A 22,203-nucleotide genomic window follows, 5' to 3' on the forward strand; every position below is an offset into this window, starting at 1 on the left:
TAAATTCCAATTGATCATGATGTATGATCCTTTTAATGTATTGTTGAATTTGGTTTGCTAATATTTTGTTGAAGGTTTTTTGCATCTGTGAACATCAGGGAAGTTGTCCTGTAATTTTCTTGCCTGGTGGTTGTCTTGTCTGGTTTTGGTATCAGGGTAATGCTGGCCTTGTAAAATGAGTTTGGAAGTATTCCCTCATTTTCTGTTTTTCTTGTAAGAGTTTGAGAAGTATCGGTATTAATTCTTCTTTGAAGGTTTTGCATAATTCACCAGTGAAGCCCTCTGGTTCTGGAGTTTTGTTTGTTTGGAGGTTTTTAATCACTGATTCAGTCTCCTTACAAGTAATTGGTCTGGTCATACTTTCTATTTCTTTATGATTCAGTCTTGGCAGTTTGTATGTTTCTAGGAATTTATTTCTTCTAAGTTGTCTTCGTCTTTCTGTGGTACCAGCTGTAACATTTCCACTTTCGTTTATGATTTTATTTATTTGGGCCCTCTTTATTTCTTGGTGATTCTAGCTAACAGTTTGTTAGTTTTGTTTATCTTTTCAAAAAACAACTGTTGGTTTTATTTATCTTTTCTATTGTCTTTGTAGTCTCTTTCATTTGTTCCCACTCTGATCTTTGTTATTTCCTTCCTTCTAAAAACTTTGGGCTTCATTTGAGTTTTTTTTTTTTTTTTAGTTTCTTGAGGTGTTTATTTAGGCTATCTGGTTTCTTGTTTATTTGAGATTTTTCTTGTTTTTTTGAAGTAGGCATTTATTGTTCTGAACTTCCCTCTTAGAACTGCTTTTGCTACATCCCGTAAGTTTGGGTATGTTGTATTTCCATTTTCATTTGTCTCAAGGTCTTTTTTTGTTTTTCTTTTGATTTCTTCCTTGACCTATTGGTTGTTCAGTAGCATGTTGTTTAATCTCCACATATTTGTGAATTTTCCAGTTTTTGTCTTGTAGTTTATTTCCAGTTTCATAACTTTGTGGTTCAGAAAGATGCTTGATGTGATTTCAGTCTAATTAAGTTTATTGTGACCTAATACATGATAGTCTGGAGAATGTTTAATGTGCACTTGAGAAGAATGTGTATTCTGTTACTTTTGGATGGAATGTTCTGTATATATCTGTTAAGGTCATCAGATCTAACATGTCATATGAGGCAGATGTTATTTTAATGATTTTTCTGTCTGGGTGATTTATCTGTTGATGTAAGGGGTGTATTAAAGTCCTTTACTATACTATAATACAATACTATTATTGTATTGCTATCAATTTCTCCCTTTAGGTCTCTTAATATTTGCTTTATATTTAGTTACTCCTATGTTGGGTGTATAGGTATTTACAAATGTTATATTCTCTTGTTGGACTCACCCCTTTATCATTATGTAATGCCCTTCTTTGTCTCTTATTACACTTTTGTTTTAAAATCTATTTATCTGATCTAAGTATAGGTACCCCAACTTTCTTTTGGTTTTCATTTGCATGGAATATCTTTTTCCATCCCTTCACTTTCAGTCTGTGTGTTGTGTCCTTATGTCTGAAGTGAGTCTCTTGTAGGCAGTATATAGATGAGTTCTTTTTTTTTTAATCCTTTCAACCACTCTGTGTCTTTTTATTGGTGAATTTACTCCATTTACATTTACAGTTATTGATAACGTTTGTTTTTATTGCTGTTATGATAATTGTTTTATTCCTGGCTGTTTTGTAGTTCTCCTTTGTGATTTGATGATTCTCTTTAATGGTATGCCTAGATTCCTTTCTCATTATCTTTTGTGTATCTACTATAGTTTTTTGCTTTGTGGCTACCATGAAGCTTACATATAACAGCTTGTATTTATAACATTCTATTTATAAATAAACATACGTTTGAACACATTCTAAGCTTTGCATTTTTATCCTCCTCTCCCATGTTTTGGGTATTTGATGTCATAATTTGCAACTTTTTATCTTATATATCCCTTAATTGTTTGTTATAGTTATTTTTACTTCTTTTGTCATTTAACCTTTATACTCAGTTTTTAAGTTATTAATCCACTACCTTTATTATATATTTACTTTTACCAGTGAGATTTATACTTTCAAATGTTTTCTTGTTACTAATTAGTTCTCTTTCTTTTCAGCTTAAAGAACTCTTTTTATCATTTCTATTAAGGCTAGATTAGTGGTGATGAACTCCTTTAACTTTTACTTGTCTAGAAAACTCTTTATCTCTCCTTCACTTGCTACTTGATATGTTTGTTGGGTAAAGAAGTTTTTTTCATTCAGGCTTTGAATATATTATGCCACTCTCTTCTGCCTTGCAAAATTTCTGCTGAAAAATCTACTTACAGTCTTACAGGGGTTCCCTTGCATCTAACAAGTTGTTTTTCTCTTGCTGCTTTTAAGATTTTTATCTTATTTTTAACCTTTGACATTTTAATTATGATGTGTTTTGTTGTGGGTGTCTTTAGTTTTCTGTGGTTTGGAACTCTCTGGACTTCCTGGATCTCAATGTCTGTTTCCTTCCCCAGGTTAGGGAAGTTTTTTCCTATATTACATCAAATAAGTTTTCTGTCCCTTTCTCTGCCTCTTCTCCTTCTGGGACCCTGTGAAGTCTGCTTGATATTGTGTCGTATATCCCTTAACCTATTTTCACATTTTTTCATTGTTTTTTCTTTTTGTTGCTCTGACTGGGTGAACTACAGTGCCCTGTCTTTGAGTTTACTGAGCTTTTCTGCTGCTTCATGTAATGCGCCATTGAATCCTTCTAGCATGTTTTCAGTTCAGTGCAATTTTATTTTTCCAGTGTATTTTCTCTCCTTATTCGATTGGCAACTTCTGGCTTCTAATTTAGTGATTCATCTTTATTTTTTTCCATTCTACTGTTGAGCCATTTCACCAAACTTTATTTTGGTTATTAGGTTTTTTGGTTCCAAAATTTCCATTTGGTTCTTTTTTTTTCTTTTTTAAATAAAACTCCTTTTTCTTGTCTTAGGTTTTCTATTTTTTCATATGTTTCAAGTGTGTTTGTTTTTGCTTTTTGGAGCATTTTTTTATTGTGGCTTCTTTAAAATCTTTATGAGAGTATTCTAACGTCTCTGTCATCTTGGTGTTTCTATCTATTTATTGTCTTTTTAAAATTTATTTTGAGATCATCCTGGCTCTTGATGTGATGAGTGACTTTCTGTTGAAACATGGACATCTTCACGTTATGTTCTGAGACTCTGATTGGTTTTCTATGACACCATTCTGGCAGGGCAAGAGTGTGCTATACCTTGTTACTGCCAGGAGGGGATGGGAGTTCTGCTGGCTCCCCCCATGGTCTCCATGATTTGTTTCTTTGTTACTTTATTTACTCACCTACTTGTTTCAAGGTATCCTACAATAAATGACTGATTGACTAGGCATTAGGAGTTGGGCAGGGCAAGCACCGTTAGGACATCAGGAAGGAGAGCAGGCTCAAGGGCATGAAGGCTCTCTTTGAGCTTCACAGTTGTCTCTGGGCTTTGCAGCAACGCGGAAGAGAGACGTATTATTATTTCAAAGTAGAAAACATAGTGATTATTCAGGAAGGTAAAGCTTTTCTTAGGCCTGATTTCTGGAAGAAATTCTGCATGGGGGATGTGTAGACAAACTGTCTTTGACAGGGCTTGTCTCAGTGAAGTCTCCCGTATGTATGCAGGGCCTCAGGCACCTCTCAGTGTTGGGCCAAAGGTGATTCTGCAAGGATGCCTGTGAAGGGTAGGGATGGTACTTCATGTATAAATCTTTCTGCTTCTTCATCTTGAGCCTAGTTTGGAATTTAAAGTATTTTTAAAAAACATTTATTAATGTTTTTCTCATATTTTTCTGTTACATTGCTTTTAGTGTTTCTGAAATCTGTATTTAAAAAAAAATTTTTTTTTCCTTTTTTGGCCATGCCACACAGCATGTGGGATCTTAGTTCCCAGACCAGGGATCGAACCCTCACCCCTTGTATTGGAAGCATGGAGTCTTAGTCACTGGACCACCAGGGAAGTTCCAAAAGTATTTTTCAAAAAAAAAAAGAAAAACACAAAAAACACAAAAAGACATATTTTTTCCATCTAGTTTTCTATAATGATTAGCCATTTTAGCTAGTGGAGCTTTCCAGACTTAGCATCCAACCTCTGGTGTCTGGATGTGCATCTCTGTGCCATAGTTCCTGTGTGTGGAGAGGGAAGCTTTGTCCTGGTGGCCTCTCTAGAGAGTGGTGAGGTGTATCCATCTGATGCCTTCTATGATCTCCTTCTCTCCCATAGGAAAAGCATGTTTAGGTCATGGGTAGCTAAGAAATAAATGTCTTCCGTATAGGGGAAGTCAGTAGGTGTGTGACTTTTGTCTCTTGGTATATGAGGCTACCAGGGCGATGACTGTTTTGGCTTCATAGCTAATAAATATCAGAGATAGAAAAACAAGCATAGGACATCTCCTGCTCTCGTTAACACTGGGTGCTTTATTGGTATAGGGGGTTGGTGGAAGGTAACTTAGTTTACAGGTGCTTTATTGGTATAGGGGGTTGGTGGAAGGTAACTTAGTTTACAGTTCAACTTAAGGCAGCTTTATGCTTAATTGTAAGACAAGACTCCTTTTAGTTATTTTCATTCATGTAATTTTCTTCTAGGTACCTAAAAAAAAAAGTCCTTAAGTGTAGAAAATTTCAAACATACACAGTAGAGAGAATAGTATGATGAAATACTACTTACCCATAGCACATTCTGACTAGTTACTTCATCTTTCTCTGAAATATTCCATAAATGTATTACCTCTCATCGGTCATGGATGCTGGGCAATTTATTGAAACTGTTTTTATTTTGGATTTGGTTTTATAACATGAAAATACTGGATGTAGTTTTTCTCTCTATCTAGGAAATGTGTTGCTGATAAGGATTGACTTCACAATTTTGTGTTAAAAACTTTTATACCATGTTTACAGAGAGGCAGTATAACATGGTGGCTAAGAGTGGTCTCCCGTGTGCCATACTCAGCTGGGTGACCTTGGGCAAGCACTCTGTGCCTCAGTTTCCTCCTCCATAGAATGCATGCACAGTACTACCTCCTAATGGTGCCTGTGAGGATTACCTAATGTGTGTAAACTGCTTAAAACCGTTTGTGGCACATATTAAGCACTCAGCTATTACCTATTATTGTTACCCATTTTATAATGTTACAACAAACTTTGCCCATGATATTCAGAGGTTGGATGTTTTATCTTGTTTTCTAGAGGTGAATGAACTGAAGGAGTGTCTTTCTGTGTTGGTTAGAGAGCAACAAGCTCTGGCCATCCAGTCAGCCACCACCACCCTTTCAGCCCTGAGGCTCAAGCAGAGACTCGTCGTTTTGGAACGATACTTCATTGCCTTGAATAGAACTGTTTTTCAGGAGACTGTCAAAGTTAAGTGGAAAAGCAGCAGTGTTTCTTTGCCTCCTGTGGACAAAAAAAGGTAATATAATTAAAAAAGAATCCTGATACCAGCTAAATATAAAACTCATGCTGTTTTGTTTAAGAAAGTTTAATTAAGGCTTTCAATATAGTCTGTTTTTGTTTTCTGAAATTTTATTCTTTCTTTCCCTTTTTGTATGTTTCATATAATCTGGAGAATGGCTTTCCCAATTTGCTCATAAAGTAACAGGCTATGCTGTAACCTGTACCATTATTTTAAAGACCCTGTTCTGTCAGTAACTGTAGAAGCCAGTCAAAAGTTTAGATCGGCATGTCTAGATTTGAAAATGGGATCTGAACATTATATTCTTTTTGTTTTGGTACCGGGTAGGGAATTATCACATTGTAGTAGTGCTTAACTAGTTTAGATGCTTCATTTTTTTCTTCTTAATGTGATTTACTTATTCTTTTCTTACAAGAGATGCTTTTATGGATTCACATGCAGTTGTAAGAAATAATAGAGAGATTCCTTATACCCTTCAGCCAGTTTCCCTAGTTTTTCACTTGCAAAACTGTAGTACAAAAATCACAACTAGGATATCGACTTTGATACATTGTACCCGTCTTACTCAGATTTCCCATTTTACATGCTTTCAATCCTCTGTGTATGTGTGTATGCATGAGATTTTATCGCAGGTGTAGATTTCTGTCAGTACTGCCACAGGGTACAGGACAAGGACCCTTTTTTATAGCTGCAACCATTAACTTGTTCTCCATGTTTATTATGTAACCTTTTGAGGTTGGCTTTTTCACTCAGCATTATTCCTTTGAGATTCTTCCAAGTAGGTGAATGTGTCATCATTGTTGAGCAGGATTCCACGTATGGATGTACCACATTGTGTTTAACCACTCAACCTTTGAAGGATATCTCAGTTGTTTATCATTTTTGAGTATTTTGAATAAAGCTGCTGTGAATATTTGTGTACAGGTTTTTGTGTGAACTTAAGTTTCATTTCTCTGGAATAAATGCCTAGGGTGCAATTGCTGGGTCTTACGTTTAGGTTTGTAAGACATTTTCGTACTGATTCCGGTATAGCTGTACCATTTCACATTCTCATCCGCCATGTATGAGTGGTTCCATTTCTCCATATCCTCGTCAGCATTTGGTGGTGTTGTCACTTATTTATTTTAGCCATTCTGTTAGATGTGTAGTGTTATCTCCTAAATTTTAGTAGATATCTTTCCCTAATTTCTCGACTTATTTGGATAGTAGTGGGTTTTACCTTTTTCGTAGAACTGGCTGTGGGTTGGATAGTTGATTGGCGTAGATGGGGGTGGGTCCAAGCTATTTCTATTTCTGTTTTCTTAAATAGCTGTAAAATGGAGAGCCACTTGTTGAAGATTTAGCAGTTTTTACACGGTACAGATTTAGGACTGTTTGGCTCTTTCTCCGTGGATGAGGTCACGATTGGCTGAGGGGAACCCCAGCTTCATGCCTCTCCTGGTACAGCTTTCTTAGAGGGTTGTTTCCTCGTAGAGCTCCCCAAGCACGTATCCTGCACTGTTCAGGATTCATAGACGTGCGCATACCAGCTGCCTCTGTGGGTCCCCACGTTCCTCACTGCTAATTTGACTTGATATTGTATCTTGGGGAGATCATTCTATATGATTGCCCATTTTAAATAACATTTCTCCCTAATTATGAAAGCAAATTAGAGTAAATTTGGAGAGTGAAGTATATAGTAGAAATACATAACAGTATAAAGTTGAAAATAAAATTTCTTGCTACATATGATTGAGTTTATATTGTACACACATTTTTATATTCTAGGTTTTTTTTAAAAGGATGATTTTTATGGTTTGTATAACTTCTTAATACGTGCAAAATGAAACCATGTCTTGTTAAATTAACATGTATAAGTAGAAAAATGCTTAAAAAACACGTGAGAATGAAAAGCAGTAAATTCAGGCGGGGTTACCTGCTGAGGTAGGTGGGAGTGTGGGTGAAGGAGAAGAGCACATTACGGGGCCTGCAGACCTAGCAGCCACATAGCCCTAGGCAGGGGGAGGGCCAGAGCAGATGCCCAGGCCTGGGGCTGAGTGTTGGCACTTGCTGCCTTGTTTTCTGTGTGCTCCTTACCCCTCACCTGCCTTTTCTTTACTTTGTAAATTGAATCCCCCTTTTATGTTTGTTTATTTCGTTTATCATCTGTCTTCCCCCAACTAATAATATTAGTTCCCTGAGATTATTTCATGAGTGTTTTAGCAAGTCATTTAAAATTCTTTTTAACTGTCTTTTTTTTTCCCTTCAAAGAGAAAACTTTTCCTTTACAAAGGACATTTGATAAAAGTCTTTAAAGCGTGAAACTAAAAGTCATTTGTGATCCTGCTATCTAAAGAAACCCATTGATCACATTTTGGAACAAATCCTTTCTTATTACTTATTTTATTTTAGAATTTGCACATGCCTCTGACTGACCAATTCCCACACCCCCCCATGTATGTTGTCCGCAGTTCCCGGCCCACAGGCAAAGGGGTGGAAGGCCTTGCGAGAGTTGGATCCCGAGCAGCTCTCTCCTTTGCCTTTGCGTTCTTGCGCAGGGCCTGGCGGTCAGGTACGTGTGCCCCGCGTGTTCTGTTTCCTGCCACATCAGGGGATGTGGGTTCTTTCCTCACTTCTGCCACCACGTGCCCCTGGGTTGATCCCATGTGCTCTCGAGGCCTCATTTTCCTTGTTTGTAAAATGAGAGGCTTCACAGTCTGTTTGACTTTGCAGGCCTGTGCTTCTAAGAAAAAAGGTGCGTATGCACATACATCCCAGGTGAACCGCCGCAGTGCCTCTGTACTGATTTATTTTCTAGGAGAACCAGAAATTAGAATTGCTCACATGAGAGTCATAAAATAAAGAATTGACGTTGGAGCAACTGTTCAGTGTTAGTCTCTGAGTTCTTGCGGTATCTCATTGAGAGGAAAGTGAGAGATTGAAAACCTGCCAGTGGCATCCTCTCACTCTGGGGGTAGGAGACCTGCCTGGGAGAGTGGGGAGAACTCTGTCTGTGTGCTGCCCGGGTACGGGTGGCGTCATCTGCCTTGTGTGTGCCCAGGGGAGGACGCGGACCTCTGCAGCGAGCTGTTGCAGGAATCCCTGGACGCCCTGAGAGCCCTGCCTGAGGCCTCGCTCTTTGATGAGAGCACAGTGTCCTCTGTGTGGCTGGAGGTGGTAGAAAGAGCAACCCGCTTCCTCAGGTCCGTCGTGACCGGGTGAGTTCTTCTTCTCACATTTTACTGTGTGAACGGTTCCAGCATGCTTTGCAGTCTCGTCTCACCTTCTTCTCTTTAGAGCTAAGAAATTTAGTAGGTTGGTTTCTGGAGTGTTTCCAGCGTACCCTCAGGCTCATCATTTGAATAATGATACAAGTAGTTTTATGCTACAGCAACTTGGAATATGTCTTCTAATGTAATCATCGTATAGTATCTGAATTAATACTTTTAATAAAAACTTATCTTTACAGGTTAATTGTATGCTTTAGAATCTCTGATTAAATTTGAGTAAGCAAGTCTCAGAAACCTGATTCTAAATATTAAAAATATATTTCTCCATGGGAAAGGGAAGGTACTTAATTTAACATTAACAACATGCTTGTTTTAAGTATACTGTCTTTAAGGTCTGTTGTTACTTTGTCCCTGCATCCTCTGCTGTCATTTCAGGGATGTTCATGGAACGCCTGGTACCAAAGGGCCAGGAAGTATCCCCCTGCAGGACCAGCACCTGGCCCTGGCCATCCTGTTAGAGCTGGCTGTGCAGAGAGGCACGCTGAGGTGAGGGGTGCTATAGGCTGGGAATGCTGTAGGGAGATGCCTCTGTATCTGAGCAGCTGTTGCATTTCATTGAACTATTTGTGACTGTAGGAAATGTGTGGTGGTCTGTGATCAAAGAACCATGTCCCAGACCCTCTATTTTCAGACCTGGGTACACTTAAGTTTTCTTCACTTCCTTTTTTGTGTTCAACTTTCTAGTAGTTTAGGAACTGTTATTTCTTTTCCCTCTCTCTCTTAATTTTCTTCAAATAGTTATTTTTATTCCATTAATTTAAGGTCCTAGAAATTCCCTGTAGAAAGTGCTATTTGAGCTTCTTAACTGGTTTTATGTTTCTCATCCACAGAAGGTAGATGTCTTGTGCTAAAATCTTGGCATTGATTTAGGGATTTTACTGCCAAGAATTGTTTTCAGGGCCTTGTTTTAGTTTCCTTTCAAATCTAAAGTATTTCTTCCGTTTTATTTAGCTGTCTGCTTTAATTTTTTACAGACCATGGCAAAAAATGTTAAAATTTTTACTAGAGAATAAAGATAATTTCTCTTCCAGCCAAATGTTATCTGCTATCCTGTTGCTGCTTCAATTGTGGGACAGTGGGACACAGGAAACTGACAATGAGCGGTCTGCCCAGGGTACCAGCGCCCCCCTTCTTCCTTTGCTGCAAAGGTTCCAGAGCATCATGTGCAGTAAAGATGCCCCCCATACAGAAGGTGACACTCATGTAGGTATCGTCACGAGACTTTGCACTTAAGTAGCTCTCTTCATTTCACTTATCCTAAAGGAGTTAGCCTTTTATAAACAAGACCAGAGCACATTATCTGTGGTGGTAGTTGCTTCTGGGGGGAGAGTGGTTTTGGCCATTAAAACAGTGAATCAGAGACTTCCCTGGTGGTCCAGTGGTTAAGACTCCGTACTTCCACTGCAGGGGGCACGGGTTCAATCCCTGGTCGGGGAATTAAGATCCTGCAAGCTGCGCGGTATGACCAAAAATAAAGAAAAAAAACGAAGCAAACAGTGAGTCAGGTGTGGGATTGGCTATGGCAGGTCATTGTGTAGGTCACAGTTGATACAGCAGAACTATCGCATGATCACATTCGGATTCTTTGCAGCAACTAAGGAGTGACCAGAGCCAGCTGTGTTTTGTAGACCCTGGCCCTTTGTGTTCATTTTGGATTGTGTGTATTAGGACCATGTTTCTTAACAAATATCAGCTTGTGCTTTTACAGAGATCCATCTGCTGCCTTGCTGGCCATGCAGTTTTCTTTCTGCTACGCTGGAGCCCCTGAGCCTTTTGTGCGTTTAGCGCTTTTGTGTTCCCGGCAGCCAGTCGTGTTGTGGTTTGGCTGTGATGGGGCTAATTGAGTTAGTAGCGGCATGAAGATGGGTAAAAATCCTGATGATATTCAGAAAGAGTGCGTTCTTACGGTGCCTGCGGTGATGACATGGGGCCACAGTGCAGGAGCGAGGCTCGGCTGGCGTGGGAGGGAGCGCGCGTCTAGTTCAGAGGAGCTGTTCTGCCACGATACCTCACTCTGTCTGCGTGGAGGGCAGTTACTGTGGGTTGGTGTTGACCCTTCCAGGGCCCAGGCAAATCTTCTCTTCCCGCTCTGTCCTCCTCCATGTGCTGTTTATGGACGGCACCTCCATTAGCCAGCAACAGCTGCGTTGGCAGCGTGGAGCCAAGTCTGAAATGCACACTTTCAGAAAAATATTAGAAAAAGAGCGTTGGAAATAGCGACTCACTTTGTTGGCCCTTCCTGAATGTGGGGCACCACGCAGAGAATGTCACGTAAGTCATCCCTGTGTTTAGTCCCAGGAAGCTGAGGCTGGTGGCAGGGCAGGGCCCTCCCAGCTCCACACCCCTGGGGCTGTGGCTTTTTAGAGGTACAAGTTTGATCTTGCAGGTCTTTTCTGGAAAGACTTAGCTATTCCGTTATGAAGTTTCAGCCTAATTATATTTTCACTTTGCAGTCTTTAGTGATAATAAAGCTATTCTGGCTTCAGAAGAATTAGAATTATTACTTAATGTGCAAATAAAATTAGGTTTTCTGATGAGTGGGCAGCATTTAGATTAAAGTAAGTGGTTTTTGTTTTCAGTTTTCAAAGCCAGGTTGAGGTACAGTGCTTTGTTCCCAGGAAGATTGCTCTGAGTTCTTTCGAGGGTCCTTGGGGTAGTGAACCTGAGGACGGTCGGGCTGTGTCATTTACCTGTGTGGAGTTGGCACACAGGTGACGGATGTGCGGATGTGTGGGCACCACTGTGTGCGGTGCGTGTGTAGATCTCAATGTGTCAGCAACACTTCTTACTTGATAGCCAGAAAGGGGCAGGTTTACAGATAATGTCTAACTGTGAATACCAAAATATAAAGAGTGGTTAAAGGCTAACTGTGTTACTTTAATTTTTCCCACCGTTTCTGAAGATGTTTCTTTACTTTTCTTCTCTAGCTTCTGTCTGGCCCTCTGAGCCCCAATGAGAGCTTCCTGAGGTACCTCACTCTTCCGCGAGACAGCGAGCTTGCCATAGACTTACGACAGACTGCGGTTGTTGTCATGGCCCACCTGGACCGCCTGGCCGCCCCCTGTATGCCACCTCTCTGTAGCTCTCCGACCTCTCATAAGGTCAGTGCGAGAGCATTGTTTATTCTCTGTGTGTATGTTCCTAGGTTCTCATTCTGTGCCTGTGTGGAGACTCACTTTCTCTGCTGTTGGGGTGGATTTGGCTTTCAGCTTTTAAACATGTATACGCTTTAAGGCGTCGTTAGCGGTCACAGTGGGCGATGAGCAGGCCGAGGCACACAGCGGTTCAGGACCCACCCCGTGTCCCAGGTTCCAGATTCAGGGGCACGTCCCTGGAGCGCTCTCCTGCCTTCCCACAGCCACATGCCACGCTGTCTTCCTCAGGAGAAAGGTAGCGACGTGTCTGACACTAAGCTGGGTGTGTGGGGGCCTGCTCGTGCAGGCCTACGGAGGACCTCACACAGACGCACCCGACCATCACTATGCTGCCCCATTGTGTCGATGAGAAGGCTGCCGTTTGGAGTGGTACCGAACCTTGCCAAGGTCACGCAGAAGAATCCTGGTTTTGAATCCAGATTTTTCTAATGGTCTTCTTTGTTTGTTTTGGCAGCATAAGTACTTTTATTTATTTATTAAATTAATTTTTATTGGACTCTAGTTGATTTACAATGTTGTGTTAGTTTCTGCTGTACAGCAAACTGCAGATTTTTCTAATTTTTAATGCTTTTTTCCTTTGGCTGAGCCATGTGGCTTGTGGGATCTTAGTTCCCTGACCAGGGATTGAAGCTGGTCCCCGGCAATGAGAGCGCAGAGTCCTATCCACTGGACCACCAGGGAATTCCTTCTAACTTTTAGTGTTTAATACGAGGAGTATTTATTTTATTTTGCAGGTATTTATGTTTTCCAGATAAGTAATACATTCCTATGGTCAACAATGAAAACTAAATGCAGAGACACCCTGTCACTTCCTCTCCCACTGCCTCCTCGCCCTCTTTCCCCACCTTTGCCTCTCATGCTTCTGGTCCCTTATGCATCCTTTCAGTTCTCTCAGCAGTATTGTATTATATCACTTCTGTAGCTTGTTTTTTCACTAAGCCGACTACTGAAGAGCTCTCTGTATAAGTAAGCAGAGCTTCTCTCTTTATTTTTAAAAGAAACTTAGTGTTCCACATGTGGACGTATCATGATTTTTTAAAATGTCTCCTATTGGTGGACACTTGTGTTGCCAGAAGCTTGCTACTCAGGTAATGCTGCGATGGCTACCCTCTACCTTTGTTCCTCTATGTGTGCGCACGCGTCTGCAGTGGTGATGTATCCGATGTGGTGGACACGTGAGCTGATTATCCCCGAATTGCTCTCACGTGGCTTCATTCCTCTCACTCCCACCAACAGCCAGGGACACTTGTCTCCTAGGCTTGTGCTTAGGCCTTCGGGTCCCTGCCTGTAACGGCGAAGTGGTAACCTGATATGGTTTGAGCATTTTAAAATATGTTTCAGGTCTACTTGTACTACTTTTTAATGGGCTCTGTTAAAATGAAATGCTGTGGAAAAGAAACCTGTTCAGTTACTTCATCTTACCTGCTAACTGAGGCCATATGGGGTATTCTGAGTTATTTTGATGTTGTGAATCAGCGTCTTTCTTTACTTCCTTTATTTTTATCTTACTGTATCTCATTGTTACTCCTTGCATGAATTATCCTTTTTTTTGTCTAAGAAAGAATTTTCTTGCTGATATAAAGAAAATGTTTCCTTACGTTGTTGTCTGACAGGGATCATTGCAAGAGGTCATAGGATGGGGGTTAATAGGATGGAAATACTATGCCAATGTGATCGGTCCAATTCAGTGTGAAGGCCTTGCCAACCTGGGGGTCACACAGATCGCCTGTGCAGAGAAGCGCTTCTTGATCTTGTCGAGGAATGGCCGTGTGTACACGCAGGCCTACAACAGTGACACGCTGGTAGGTGCTGGGGCGGGTTGGTGGAGGGGCCCCTTTGCTGTGGGTGCTGTGGATCTTGTCTTTCTTTCTGTCGGTTGACTTCTGAAGATTTATAAGCACCTGCGCATTGTATATTATTAGTTGTGTTTAAAAATTTTAATTGTGATCATTATTGTCAAGATTTTGGGGGCAGAATTTCTCAGTTTTTAAGCTCAGGAACTCCTTACAGCGCCATTTATTGCCAGCTGTTATTCCCATTTGTAAACTGTAACGTCATTTCACTTTGGGGGCCAGGAAGGTAGTAACAAATGAGGCAGTCGTGGGGTTGGTGGCAGATTGGGCACGTTCCTGTTAAAGGAAGGAGCTCTTCACCTCTGAGCACGTGGAGGCCGCCCGCCTGGTGCTCTTCTGTTGGTGCTGGGCAGGGTGACTGGACAGGTGGCCTGGCAACCACCAGAGGCTCATGTTCTTTCAGTTCGAGAGGAGTTTGTCAACATAAGGTACAGGGTTGAGGCGAGTCATGCTGTTTTCTTTATCCTTGGACTGCTTACCAATTTTCTTCCTATTTTTACCTTTTTAGGCTCCACAGCTGGTCCAGGGTCTTGCCTCCAGAAACATTGTAAAAATTGCTGCCCATTCGGACGGTCACCACTACCTGGCCTTGGCAGCCACCGGAGAGGTGTATTCCTGGGGCTGTGGGGATGGTGGACGTCTAGGCCACGGGGACACAGTGTATGTACAGCCTATTCCTGTAACTGACACACTCTTGTGCTGCTGTAACCAAAATAGGGTGGAAAAGAAAAGTGTGGTGAGGTGTTTTGCAGCTGCTCAGACATGTAGGGCTAGGACGGAGAGGGCTGCCGAGGGGGATCGGCGCTCTGGTGGCCCTGGGCAGCCATGCCCCCAGCACAGGGAGTGATGGCAGCTGGCCTTCGTGTTCCTCTCCCCCAGCTTTTGCTACTCCTGTTGTTAGCTGCCCACGCCGCACCCTCACCGTGGGGTTTCCTAAACCAAATCCCACGTTCTTCCTTCATTTACAGTCTCCATACATCTCTGTCAGATGAGGTCCTCATTTCCTTGAGCCATACTGTCGTTTTCCCAGCTAATAAAATCAAGAGTTTCCTAATACCTTATTTTGCGGAAGCTTTTGATTATCGTAAGAGACCAAGAAATAAAACAGAATGGTTGTTCTCAATGCAGGCTTGTGAAAAGAAAGAGTTCTGATGGCTGCCTCAGAATCAGAGGAGCCCTTTTGTATGTTGCCGTTGTGAGTGGAGCCTTAGGCTGAAATTGAAGATGCAGCCCCATTTCAAAGTGGTCAGAGCCGTGAGTAGGGAGTGGGCAGCAGCAGTCGAGAGGAGACTGCCCCGTTCTTACTGGGGTGGAGGTGGACATCCACCAGGAAGGATCCCAAACCGTGAAGAAAGAGTCATGCATACTGGGTGTTAGCATTCAGCAGACTTGATATTCCAGACTGGACAGTGTTGTAGGGGACTCAGACAAATGTGGTAAAATGATAGTGGAAAAAAGGAGTGATAAGTACAGAACTTAGAATTGTTACTCTCAGGTTAGCAGGGGGGCAGGATTAGCATGGAGCACACAGGATTTGAAAGGGTTGAGCTACAGGATGGAGGCATTAGTCTTTTTACTTTTTTTATGTTATATATAATTAGTATGCATAAAATATGTTGTAATAAAATAATACTCAGTTGAAGTTAAATGCTAGGTTGACTAACTTGTCCATTACTCGAGGAGTTGAGGGAAGGAAAGGAGACCAGTACGAAGGGCAGGAGTTGCAGAGGAACTTTGGTGTGTGTGGTGGGGGTGTTGAGACTTGAGCTGAATGGAAGAAGGGGGAAGTGGTACCAGAGCAGAGTCATTGTCCCCCTTCCCGTGTGTGCCCCTGCCTCTGTGTTTGTTTATTTTGCAGAAAAGTGGGTCACAAAGTGAGCAAACTATGTCTTTGGAGAGGCTAGAGTGGGTGTTACCAATCACATCAGACATATTTTAGATTATAAGCATCGGGCATTTTGCTAATTTTGAAGGTGAAGAATCAACTAAGGAGACTCTTCTGCCCAGTTCATCCTTGCTGTTTCTGACTTTTCATTTGTAAAATATAGATAGTAGTGCGATTAGTAAACCTTGCTGCATCATTTCTTCTCATTTGTTTAACAAATACGTATAAATTTCAACCATGTGTAAGGAGATTTACAAATTCATCAGCTTCCCTTACACCGTCTGTTGAGCTTCACAAATGCCTGCAGCTGGGAGCCACCATAAATGAGGCACGGAGCAGTTCCATTACCCACTCCTATCCCCCTCCCCCTTTCTTTGGACCCTTTTGCAGCCAACCCCTGCTCCCCACTTCCAGCTCCTGGTGGCCACTGACCTGCCCTCTGCCACTTGGTAGTATTCTGTTTCTGGCTCTGTCAGTGAGCTTCATCTTTCCCTGTTGCTGAGTGCTGTCTGTGGATAGGCCACCATTCAGACCACTGTGACCACAGCTGCCATGGACTTGATCACCTTTGTCTTTAACAGACACTGTTGTGATAGTCTGCTGGATGCCATGCTTGGCATTAGGTGCCCACTTAACAAAGAATCATGGAGGTGGTATGTGTTTGAATTCTGTATTTCTTAATTATTTCATAAGGCACCTGAAAGGTGAAAGTGTCTTTTGACGCTCTGATAGTTTATTCCCAGTAGTGTCACTAATAGGAAGGTCTCAGAAGGCCATTCACGTTTGTTCCTCTTCTCTCCACAGGCCTCTTGAGGAGCCTAAGGTGATCTCTGCCTTCTCAGGAAAGCAGGCCGGGAAGCATGTGGTGCACATTGCGTGTGGGAGCACATACAGCGCGGCCATCACTGCCGAGGGCGAGCTGTACACCTGGGGCCGGGGGAACTATGGGCGACTGGGCCACGGTATGTCTGCTCTGAGTCAGCTGGAGCATGCAGCATGAGGCTGCCTCTTCTGAGGGACTTGCAGTAACAGTGGTCCTATCTTTTTGAAGGCTCCAGTGAAGACGAGGCCATTCCGATGCTGGTAGCTGGGCTCAAAGGGCTGAAGGTCATTGACGTGGCATGTGGGAGTGGTGATGCTCAAACGCTGGCTGTGACGGAGAATGGTATGTGGGGCACTGCTGCCCTGGACAGGCTCTCAGGATGAGGAGGGCCGCTCTCCTAGAGGGAATGAGCTTTGGAGTCTTTCTTTTCTTTTTTTTTTTTTTGGGCTGTGCCACACGCCTTGTGGGATAATAGTTCCCTGACTAGGGGTTGAACCTGGGTCTCCTGCAGTTGAAGCGCAGAGTCCTAACCACTGGACCGCCAGGGAAGTCCCTGGAGTCTTTAAGTGTGCACCTCAGTGTCTTCAGGAGAGGTAGAGAAGTTATGGGACTTGTAACTTCTGTTACCCAGGGCCAGAGAGCTACCATCCTTCCTGGTTGGGCATTTTACTTTTTAACAGAGAAATGAAAATAAATGGAATAATTGACGTTTTAAGTCGTTTCTGATTATTGTGATTATATTTCCTAATGTTCAGCCACCCTTGATTCCCTGTGGTAAATCCTGCTTAGTCTTTGTGTATTCACAGTATGATACTTGTTTTTAATTTCAGTTTTATATTTGTGTTCATTACTGCGATTGTACTCATTTGACACTTTTTGAGGATACATTTATCAAGTTTGATGTTGATTCCTCCCCCTCCCCCCCCACCCAGCACTGCACGGCTTGTGGAATTTTAGTTCCCCCACCAGGGATTGAACCCGGGCCCTCAGCAGTGAGAGGGTGGAGTCCTAACCACTGGACTGCCAGGAATTCCCGATGTTGATTTCTTTTTTTATTAATTTATTTTATTTATATTTATTTTTGGCCGCGTTGGGTCTTTGTTGCTGCGCGCAGGCTCTCTCTAGTTGCGCCATGGGGGCTTCTCATTGTGGTGGCTTCTCTTGTTGCGGAGCACAGGCTCTAGGCACGCGGGCTCAGTAGTTATGGCTCGCGGGCTCTAGAGCGCAGGCTCAGTAGTTGTGGTACACGGGCTTAGTTGCTCCGTGGCATGTGGGATCTTCCCGGACCAGGGATCAAACCCCGTGTCCCCTGCATTGTGCCACCAGGGAAGCCCTTGATGTTGATTTTTTAAACTGTATTTGTCTTTCAGTATTGTGGGGGTTTGTCCTTCGAATCATGGGGTCTGTCAGGATTAGCTGGGAGCCTCTCAGCCTTGCTCTCCCACAGAGAGCAACTTAATTTTATCCCCTTATGTAATATTTAATTAAATTACGCTAACAACTGTTACTGGGAATAAATACAATCGTACGTTTGGCTTGTGGTCAACACAACAAGAGTGGTGTGCAGTGGGCCATGGGCCCAGTTGCTGTGTTTTATGGAAGCAGTGGAGCTTTCGCTCTGTGTTTAGTAATTAGTGGAAGCAGTATCATTGAGCCCAAACTAGCAAGGGTTAGGATTTTATTATTCATTCAGTTAAAACAAGAAGAAAACTCAGCTTTCCATTTCTTAATTGCTTCTCTATCAACCTGAATAGAAACTAGATTTCATTTGGTCAGTAACCACCTGTGTAGTGTCAGCTATATACATTAGTGGTCTAGATTTTTGTGTGTTATTGGCTATATTGATTATTTGCAGACATTTAGAAGTTTTCTTTAGATGTACAGTTATTTTTACTCAAATAACTTGTATTTTTTAGGTCAGGTATGGTCTTGGGGAGATGGTGACTATGGGAAATTGGGCAGAGGTGGTAGTGACGGCTGCAAAACACCAAAGCTGATTGAGAAGCTTCAAGACTTGGATGTTGTCAAAGTCCGATGTGGAAGTCAGTTTTCTGTTGCCTTGACAAAAGACGGCCAGGTTTATTCATGGGGGAAAGGTGACAACCAGAGACTTGGGCATGGAACAGAGGAACATGTTCGTTATCCCAAACTCTTGGAAGGATTGCAAGGTGAGTGCAAAATGTAAACTTTTAAAACCATCTGAGGCAGTTGTCTTTAGTAATCTTTTAAAGTTTGCAGGTATTTTTCTTTATCTGACATCTGTGAATGACTCATCATTAGAAGCTTTTATCCACATTTTGATAGGTATAGATAATAAGTGGAAAGTGGTTTGTCTGTATTAAAAAGTGACCTAGAATTATTTTCATCAAATTTAATTTGAAACTTTAAAATTTTACCGGTGTTGGAGAGTTCTTTTTTTTGTTTGTTTTTTTTTTATTGGAGAGTTCTTTTTTGTGGCAAGTACCCATTCATTACTCATTCAGCTGGCCTCAGTGAGATTAACTTCCGTTTGGTGAGGTCGTCTGCTTGCTATGGATATGCGTGGTGTTATGGGAGCACAGAGGGAGATCGGGTTGGGTCAGCCTGGAGTGGTCTTGTTTGAACTTATCCTTTATGGATGAATCTTCTTGTTTGGTTTCAAGGGTGTCCAGCATGCATTCTCAGCAGCTGGGAGGAATGGGAGCCAAGGCGTGTAGGTGTGCTTTACAGGTGCCTTGTAAAGTATGGGAGAGGTTGGTGATGAGTGTACCAGGTGGGGCCTGTAGTGCTTTATCTCTACACTACAGGGGGTGGGCAGGCTATTTTTTAATGGACCAGATTCTATGTGTAATTTTAGGTTTGAGGGCCTTGTGCTGTCTCTCCTAACTACTCAGTCCTGCTGTGGTAGCCCCAAAGCAGCCATAGACAATATGAAAACAAATGCGCCTGTGTTCCGATACACCTTTATTCACAGAAACGGGCCTTGGGCTGCATTTGACACAAGGGATGAAGTTTGTTGGATTGCTGCGCTGGATTCTCCTTTATGTTTTTGCTTTTTTGTCAGGGGAGTTTGGAAGTGAGCCTTTTAATTGGGACTTGCGGGTTCCTTTCCCCAGCATTTTTATTTTAAAGCATGTTAACACTTTGGTGATTAGAAGTTTTGTGTGCTCCTCTGGTGTTTATTATTTTCTAAGCATCTGAGATAAGTTACAGAGTAATACAATTGGTTGTTTATTATGGAGATGTATTTGAATTTTATTTGCCTTCTTGTTTATATTCCTTTCATTTAGTGGAGGAAATCAACTTCCTCAGCAACATTAATTAGATACAGAGTTAGTGTACTGTGAGAGTATTTAAGTGACTGTTGATACATACAGTCATTTGGTAGTTCTTAAAATAGGCTCTTTGGATAGAATTGTTTCTCTTACTGTAGTAGAGTTCTTTCAGCTGAATTATTTTTTATGTTGACATGTCTGAAAACACCCCTTGTGTTGGTCATGTTAGATTTACTAATAAGCAAAAATACAGTACTTTGCTAACACTATTTAAATAGAAAAAATATATTTTACACTTACATCATTTAACTTTGGAGAGAAATAGATTTTGTTTTAGAAAACTTTCTCACTGAAGAGTGTATTTTGACTTTCACCAAGATAGACCCAGCCTGGGCCATAAAACACGCCTTAACAAATTTAAAAGAAGAGAAGTCAAACAGTGTCTCCTCTCAGACCACAAAGGAAATGACTAGAAATCAATAACAGAAAATTAGCTGGAAAATCCCAAAATACATAGAGATAAAACAGTATACTTCCAAATAACACATAGGTCAAAGAAGAAATCACAAGAGAAATTTTAAAATATTTTGAACTAAATGAAAATGGAAATACAGCTTTTCAAGATTTGTGGGATGCAGTGAAAGCTTAGACAGAAATTTATAACATCGAATGTATATATTAGAAAAGAAGAAAGATCTAAAATCAGTAATCTTTTTGTACAGCAAAGGAAGCCATCAGAGAAATGAAAAGACAACATATGAAATGGGAGGAAATATTTGTAGGTCATATATTTGATAAGGAGTTAATATCCAAAATATATAAAGAACTCGTACAACTCAACAGCAAAAAAACCCAAATGATCTGATTAAAAAATGGGCAGAGGATCTGAATAGTCATTTTTTCCAAAGAAGACATAACGATGGCCAACAGGTACATGAAAAGATGTTCAGCATCACTAATCATCAGTGAAATACATTTAAAAACAGTGAGATATCACCTCATACCTCTTAGAATGTCTGTTATCAAAAAGACAAGAAATAACAAGAGTTGGCAAGGATGTAGAGAAAAGGGAACCTTTGTGCACTGTTGGTGGGACTGTAAATTGGTGGAGCCACTCTGGAAGACAGTATGGAGGGTCCTCAAAAAATAAAAATAGAAATACCATGTGATCCAGACATTCCAATTCTGGGTATCAAAAACACTAACTTGAAAAATTATCTGCATCCCCATGTTCATTGCAGCATTATTCACAATAGCTAAGACATGGATACAACCAAATTGTCCGTTGATGGATGGCATATAAAGAAAATGCATATGCACACACAGACACACACAGACACACACAGACACACACACACTCAGACACTATGAAAGGCTGGTTCAATGTTAAAAAAAATCAGTTAATGTAATCCATCAAATTGACAGATGAAAGAAGAAAAATCACATGATCATATCAATAGGTGAAGACAAAGCTTTTGACAAAATCCAGCACCCATTCATGATTTAAAAAAACTTTCAGTAAACTAGGAATAAAGGAGACTTCCTCAACTTGATAAATACAATCTATAAAAATCCTACAGCTAATGTCATACTTAATGGTGAGAAACTCAAAGCCTTTCCACTAAGATCAGATACAAGGAAAGGATGTCCCGTCTCACCATTCCTTTTCAAAATTATACTGGAAATTTTAGCTAATACAGTAAGACAAGAAAAGGAAATAAAAGCTATACAGATTGAGAAGGAAGAAATAAAACTGTCTTTGTTCACAAATGACATGATTGTTTATGTGGAAAATTTGAAAGAATTGACCCAAAAACCCTCCTGGAACTAACAAGGTTGCAAGATGGTTGCGAGATGGTTAATATGCCAAAGTTAATTGTTTTCTTATATACAAGCAGCAAAAAAATGGAATTGAAATTAAATACACAATACCATTTGTATTAGCATCCAAAGAATGAAATACATAGGTATAAGTCTAACAAAATATGTGTGAGATCTATATGAGGAAAACTACAAAACTGATGAATGAAATCAAAGAACTTTATAAATGGAAAGATATTCTATGTTCATTGATAGGAATACTGAATATTGCCAAGATGTCAGTTCTTTCCAACTTGATCAATAGATTCAATGCAATCCCAATCAAAATCCCAGCAATTTATTTTATGGATATCAAAAAACTGAGTCTAATGTTTGTGTGGAGAGGTGAAAGACCCAGAATAACCAACACAATATTAAAGGAGAAGAATGAGTGGGAAGACTGATACTGCCCAACTTCAAGACTTAACTGTAAAGCTACAGTGATCAGGACAGTATGGTATTGGCTAAAGTATGAACTAATAGATCATTGGAACAGAAGAGAGAGCTTGGAAATAGATCCACATAAATGTACTTAACTGATCTTTGACCAGAGGAGCAAAGGCAATACAATGGAGCAAAGATCGTCATTTCAACAAATGATGTTGGAACAACTGGACAGCCATGTGTAAAAAAATTAATAATGGGAGGCTAAACATCTGTTGGGGTAG

The 22,203-nt window shown here is 41.0% G+C and overlaps 1 protein-coding gene across 9 annotated transcripts in view; it reads left to right on the forward strand.

Moving 5' to 3' along the window:
* The window catches only part of HERC2 (HECT and RLD domain containing E3 ubiquitin protein ligase 2), a 230,679-nt gene that overhangs the window by 35,647 nt on the left and 172,829 nt on the right, over window positions 1-22,203 (forward strand). For 6 of the 9 annotated variants that reach the window (XM_033400202.2, XM_049712569.1, XM_004276886.4 and 3 more), the window contains exons 5-15: window positions 5,214-5,433; window positions 7,887-7,987; window positions 8,477-8,633; window positions 9,081-9,191; window positions 9,737-9,908; window positions 11,633-11,806; window positions 13,474-13,662; window positions 14,222-14,373; window positions 16,403-16,560; window positions 16,650-16,763; window positions 18,338-18,589. In XM_033400202.2, coding sequence (XP_033256093.2) covers window positions 5,214-5,433; window positions 7,887-7,987; window positions 8,477-8,633; window positions 9,081-9,191; window positions 9,737-9,908; window positions 11,633-11,806; window positions 13,474-13,662; window positions 14,222-14,373; window positions 16,403-16,560; window positions 16,650-16,763; window positions 18,338-18,589 — 1,800 coding nt within the window. Of the gene's footprint in view, window positions 1-5,213; window positions 5,434-7,827; window positions 7,988-8,476; window positions 8,634-9,080; window positions 9,192-9,736; window positions 9,909-11,632; window positions 11,807-13,473; window positions 13,663-14,221; window positions 14,374-16,402; window positions 16,561-16,649; window positions 16,764-18,337; window positions 18,590-22,203 lie in introns of those variants that run through there. The other 3 variants (XM_049712572.1, XM_049712570.1, XM_049712573.1) reach the window with 3 other exon arrangements.

Source organism: Orcinus orca, chromosome 7, assembly GCF_937001465.1.
Source record: "Orcinus orca chromosome 7, mOrcOrc1.1, whole genome shotgun sequence".
NCBI classification, from domain to species: Eukaryota; Metazoa; Chordata; class Mammalia; order Artiodactyla; family Delphinidae; genus Orcinus; species Orcinus orca.